Raw genomic sequence first — 6,652 nt, forward strand, 5'->3', positions numbered from 1 at the left:
CTGAGTGCACTAGCAATTTCTCTTTCAAAGGTGACAACGGTTATAACACACAAAGTGCAATGAACAAAGCTTAAAATTACAACATTTTTTGTTGAGATATATACTGCTGTGTAATTCCATTGACAATCCTGTGATATAGGGACCTCCCATGACGGTACAAAGTTTCCCTTACCAAATCACCTTTAGTACAGGAAATGGAGCTGTGAAATAAATGTTATTGTTCTTTTTAGCTATTTGAGTTTTGAGACTTATGAGACTTCCACTGTACTTCAACATGAAACAGAGACCTTCTCCAAATATTCAGAAGATGGCTGAACACCTGCCTGACAATGGTAAGTAGTGAATGAATTCCTTAATTTGCTGTGCTTGTGTGTGCAGCTTTTGGTTTACCGATTAAACTGTCTTTATCTCAAATTTCAAAAATTTTCTTACTTTTAACCTTCCCAATTTCTTCCCCACCCAATGCGTGAGAGTGAGCAACCACGTGCATGGTGCTCAGCTGTCCACAAGGGTTAAACCATGACACAACTGTATTCTGGAGAAAAAAATAATTTTAAAATGTGGATTTGACCAGATTAAAGAGTCTGAATTAGGCCATGTAATTGTTTTGTTCACTAATATAAATGTTGTCTAACTGTCACAACTAGACTGTGAAAGATATAAGAACTTTTATACCCCATATCTTCTTCTCTGGGATATTAGTTATTATGGCATCAGAGATTCTTTCTGCAGATGACTGTCTCAAACTACCTACATAGTACAACAGTGTATGCTTCATCCAAGTCTGTTTATATTTCTTTCCTCTATACTTGTAGAAAATAGCAGTCCTGTCTCAAAGATAAAACAATAAGAAAAAGAGAAAAATAAATTGTGAATAAATCTGTGAATGATCTTAATGAATCTTCTAAAAGGAAAATTTGAAGATGGGGAAGAAATATGTAATTGAAGTAGTACTTTAAATTCTGGTTAGTGAGGTTGCTTGGGGTTCATTTTAGCAGGAGTAAGATTATTTTAATTGAAGGACTTTTCTACCAACTAAATAAAGTGTCTAACATGCCCAAACAATTCCTGCCAATGTGATTGCTATACACACAAGGAAAGATAGTAATTAATTAGAGGAAACTTCTTCAAGGATTGCTGGTCCACTGTGCAAAACATGAGAAATCGCTGACATAGATTATTTCATTTCAATGTCATAAGCCATGTTACTTAAATGCACTATTGTAGGTGCAAATGTTTTATCTACTTTCAAAGAAGTGCAAAAGGAAAAGGAAAAAAAAAAAAGAACCAAGTGTAGAAGGAAATTGAAAGCACAAAAGTCATTATATCTATTCAACAAAAATAACTATATTTTATAAACTTTTTATTCCCTCCTTTGACCATTTGAACAAAACACATGAATATTTTTGAGTCAAATATCCAAGATTTATTTTACATATAAACAGAAATTTAAAAAGTCATTTAAAACTGCATTTGTATATATATGCTAAGCTTCTACAAGGTGTTATTAAAGACTATGAAACCTTCATGAAATGGGTTTATTACTTTTTGTATCATAGTTCTACTTTTCACAGCTGAGAATGTTACAGAATCATCTCAGCTAGAAAAAAACTTTGAAGATCATCTCTTCCAACCATTAGCCTAACATTGACAGTTCTGAAATACACCATATTCCTAAGAGCTATGTTAACCTGACACTTAAACACCTCCAGGGATGAGGACTCCACCACTGCCCTGGGCAGCCCATTCCAACGCCTAACAACCTGTTCTGTAAAGAAATGCTTCCTATTACCCTGGTGCAACTTGAGGTCATTCCCTCTTGTCCTATCACTTGTTACTTGGTTAAAGAGACTCATCCCCAGCTCTCTGCAACCTCCTTTCAGGGAGCTGTAGAGGGCGATGAGGTCTCCCCTCAGCCTCCTCTTCTCTAGACTAAACACCCCCAGTTCCCTCAGCCGCTCCCCGTACGACCTGTGCTCCAGACCCTGCACCAGCTTCGTTGCCCTTCTCTGGACACGCTCGAGTCATTCAATGTCCTTTTTGGAGTGAGGGGCCCAAAACTGAACACAGGAATCGAGGGGCGGCCTCACCAGTGCCGAGTACAGGGGTCAGATCCCTTCCCTGTCCCTGCTGGCCACGCTATTGCTGACACAAGCCAGGATGCCATTGGCCTTCTTGGCCCCCTGGGCACACTGCTGGCTCCTGTTCAGCCGGCTGTCAATCAACCCCCCCAGGTCCCTCTCTGACTGGCAGCTCTCCAGCCACTCCTCCCCAAGCCTGTAGCGCTGCTGGGGGTTGTTGTGGCCCAAGGGCAGCCCCCGGCATTTGGCCTTATGGAAACTCCTCCAGTTGGCCTCAGCCTATGGCTCCAGCCTGTCCAGGTCTCTCTGCAGAGCCTCCCTGCCCTCGAGCAGATCAACACTCCCACCCAACTTGGGGTCACCTGCAAACTGACTGAGGGCGCACTCGATCCCCTCGTCTAGATCATCAATAAAGATGTTAAACAGGAGTGGCCCCAACACCGAGCCCTGGGGGACACCACTGGTGACCGGCCGCCAACTGGATTTAACTCCATTCACCACAACTCTTTGGGCCCGGCCATCCAGACAGTTTTTTACCCAGCAAAGCGTGTGCCCATCCAAGCCACGAGCAGCCAGTTTTGCCTGGACAATGCTGTGGGAAATGGTGTCAAAGTCCTTACTAAAGTCAAGGTAAACAACATCCACAGCCTTTCCCTCACCCAATAAGCAGGTCGCTCTGTCATAGAAGGAGATCAGGTTTGTCAGGCAGGACCTGCCTTTCATAAACCCATGCTGACGGGGCCTGATCATCTGGTTGTCCCTCATGTGTTGTGTGATGGTACTCAGATAGACCGTTAGATACGTAATATTTTGTTCTCCCTAAGATAAGTCTATTCCAAATATGATTCAAATGTTAATGCAAAGGCTGCAGCTGTAGTGTTTATAATTTATAAACACAATTAAGAACAATTAGATGTGAAATTGCAATAGCCTTTCTGGTTGCAGATGCTATTTAATTCAGAAGTCAAGTAAACATGCCAAAATTGTCACTGCATTGTCCTTCCCTCTCCCTTACCAAACATATAAATGAAACAATAAACAGGTATAAATTAAAAAAAAAAAAAAAAAAAGGAAAAAAAGTGAAGAATTAAGTGATTATTTAAACATATAAAGTAAAAAAAAAAAAAAAGAAAAGGAACTCTATTATAATATAAATAATCTATTACTATGAGATCCCACAAAGTAAAGAATCTCAGCCTTATACTACGATGCTCCTGAAGACTGAAGTCACTTCCACTTGAACTCAGCCTTTATTGATGTTAAATTCTACTAATTCCATATATTTATTGCTATGGACTATAGCCATGTACTACTCTGTCAGACTTCTGTTTCATGATTATATTGTACGGTAGAGACTGGACTGTTATCTCAAAAGCCTAGAAGTACTGTAGTGAAACATTACTTTTATTAACAAATCCATAATTTTATTTGTCGCACCAAAAAAACCCCAACCCAAGACTATGTTGAAAAAAGAAAATCATATGGGTGGCAAGATGGAATTGAAAATATAGGGTTGACTGTTACAAATTTCTAGTATATGATTCTATGATTACTTTTTCAATGGTAGTAGGTTGGTCTGCTTCATCTGTGTTTTACTAGCATTTTTTAAGATTAATTTAATTTTCATTCTTTAGGTAATAAAGAATAACTTTCTATCTTTAAATTGGTTATTTTTTAAATTCTGTTAAACTTTTTGGCCCTTTAAATTGATATGCATATAGATCTGTTTTCTTTATGTTACCTAAAACTGGAGTGAATCAAATTTAATGCTCCTTTTTCACTTCTCTCTCTAACCAAAATTTAGTGAAGGGTTGTAGAATCAAACTTAAATGAGCTTCTATTTAAGGGGTAAGGCTGGAGTAAAAATTAGAAATTGTTTTTCTTGTCAGTTAAAAACTACTGTGGTTAACCTGAATTATTTTTCTAGGCTTCTTCTGTATCTGATTGAAAGCAAAACACTTCTGAAAGAAGTATCTCATAAAATCATAGAATGGTTTGTGTTGGAAGGGGCCTAAGAGATCATCTAGTTCCAACCCCCCTGCCGTGGGCAGGGACACCTTCCACTAGCCCAGGTTGCCCACAGCCCCGTCCAACCTGGCCTTGAACACTGCCAGGGAGGGGGCAGCCACAGCTTCTCTGAGCAACCTGTGCCAGTGTCTCACCACCCTCACAGTAAAGAATTTCTTCCTTACATCTAATTTAAATGTATCCTATTTCAGTTAAAATCCATTAGCCCTTGTCATCTCATATACTCCCTGATAAATAGTCCCTCTCCATCTTTCCTGTAGGCCCCCTTTAAGTACCAGAATGCTGCTATAAGGTCTCCCCAGAGCCTTCTCTAAAATGAACAACCCCAATTCTCTCAGGCAATCGACCTAGGAGAGGTGCTCCAGCCCCTGATCATCTTCATGGGCCTCCTCTGGATCTGTTCAAGCAGATCCATGGCTTCTTTATGTTGGGGGGGTGAGAGCTGGACACAGTACTCCAGGTGGGGTCTCACAAGCATGGCGTAAAGGGGAAGAATCACCTCCCACAACCTGCTGGCCACATTTCATCTGGTGCAGCCCAGGATGTTGTTGGCTTTCTGGGCTGTGAGAGTACATTGCTAGCTCACATTCAGTTTTCCATCCACTAAGATCCAAAATTCCTTCTCCGCAGGGTGGATTTCAATCAACTCATCACCCAGCTTGTATTTGTACTTGGGATTGTCTTGACCCTTGTGCAGGACCTTGAACTTGCCCTTGTTGGACTTCATGAGCTTTGCACTGGCCCAACTCTCAAGCCTGTCAAGGTCCCTCTAGATGACACCCCTCCCCTCCAGCACGTCAACCATCACCACACAGCTTGGTGTCATCAGCAAGCTTGCTGAGGGTGCACTCATTCCCACTGTCCATTTCTCTTACAAAGATGTTAAACAGCGCTGTTCCCAATAGTGACCCCTGAGGAATGCCACCTGTCACTGGTCTCAACTTGACATTGATCCATTGACTGCAACTCTTCAAGTGTGACCAACAGCCAATTCTTTAACTACTGAGCTGTCCATCCATGAGATACGTCTCTCCAGTTTAGAGACAAGGATGTCATGTGGGACAGTGTCAAATGCTTTCAACCACTAACAAATATCTAACACAGGTAGTCTTAATTCCCCCTCTGAAAATGTTTCCTGACAGATGGTACATAGAGTCTTGAAGACTTGTTCACTAGGTCTCACATTACAGTTCTGAAGTCGAGTGAATCATTTAACCCCATCTCAAATTAAATTGTATTAATTATTGGTGGCCCACCAAGGACTCAAAATAGGAGGTGGGATTCAGCTCTCAAAAAGGTAACTAAAGTTATCTGAACAAATACAGACTGATACAAACTAACAAACTCCCTGGACTCCATCTCTTTCATTAATTAGATCTCCAGGAACTGTAATAAAAAGGCAAACATCCAGCTCACATGCATGTAGACATACACTGAATCTTTTAAACTAAAGCTGAAATTTACTCTAGGTCTACCCTTAATATAACCTTAACTGGAAGCTTCAAAAGAAACCTATATAGTTTGATTTAGATTTTGTAGGCATCATGGCAAAGGGCGGAAAATACAAAGAGATGTTAATTACTCATTCAAACACTTGTCTATTCCTTTTTTTTTTTTTTTTTTTTTTATTTCTATACTTGAATATTTAGAAGGAAATGAAACTACAGACTGCTACATGGGGTTTTTATGCCTTACCTGTGAAATCATGAGAACATAAACACTGAAACAAAGGTTGCTCTCTCAGTTGGCTCATATCGATGCAAGTTCCTCCATCAGAACAACTATTTGGGTAAATTAAACATGCATCTTCAGCAAATTGGCAAAATTTTCCTGTCCATCCAGGTGCACAGAGGCACTAGATATAACAAACACAAAAACAAAAAACAGAGAAAACAAAATAATGACAACATAATGTGAAAATTTGTAGAAAATTCTTTAGGTCTTGTATTTTATTACTGAGTAAAAGTACAGTAGAATTCAGTGTTACATCCAGCTGAGACTATTCTTTGTGCCTCTATTTGCAGATGATAAAAGAGTTGAGAGAGGCAGAACTTATTTACCATGTCTGTCAAAAAATTATGGGAAAAGAGGACATGTGAGTAGGAGGAAATGGCAAGATAATTACTGGCTGTAAGGGATTGAGCTGTCCGCAGGAACAGAAGAACAGAGTGTGCAAAAAGCATTTAAAAAGCCTGGAGGTAAAGTAGAATCCAAGCAGTGATACTAACACAACCTGCAAGACAAACACAGTGGCCAACCAGTAATGAGAAAACATAATATGGGGTTTCTGTTATACATTCTGACCCTATCTGACAACTAAAATAAATAAAAATATTTTCTTCAGAGGAAAGGGGAAGATCTGAATCTATCTAGTGAAGTTTTTGAGTAGAAGGCTAGATTTACTCATTTAAGAAAAAATAAATTTCTGGAGTAATGGAGATATCTTTGATAGTCTTCACACATTACATATCTTTAGTTTTGGGACAATGACAATGCAGTCATGACTCATTGGACAAAGGGTTTCATTTCCCCCCAGCCCCCCC

General features: G+C 39.8%; 1 protein-coding gene across 2 annotated transcripts in view; it reads right to left on the reverse strand.

The window, feature by feature from the left end:
• Positions 1-6,652, reverse strand: part of EYS (eyes shut homolog) — a 1,023,641-nt gene that overhangs the window by 802,980 nt on the left and 214,009 nt on the right. For both annotated transcript variants that reach the window (XM_026844748.1, XM_026844747.1), the window contains one exon: positions 5,805-5,964. In XM_026844748.1, the coding sequence (XP_026700549.1) occupies positions 5,805-5,964 (160 nt within the window). The remainder of the gene's footprint in view (positions 1-5,804; positions 5,965-6,652) is intronic.

The sequence above is a fragment of the Athene cunicularia genome (assembly GCF_003259725.1).
Source record: "Athene cunicularia isolate RWA chromosome 3 unlocalized genomic scaffold, athCun1 chr3_part1, whole genome shotgun sequence".
NCBI classification, from domain to species: Eukaryota; Metazoa; Chordata; class Aves; order Strigiformes; family Strigidae; genus Athene; species Athene cunicularia.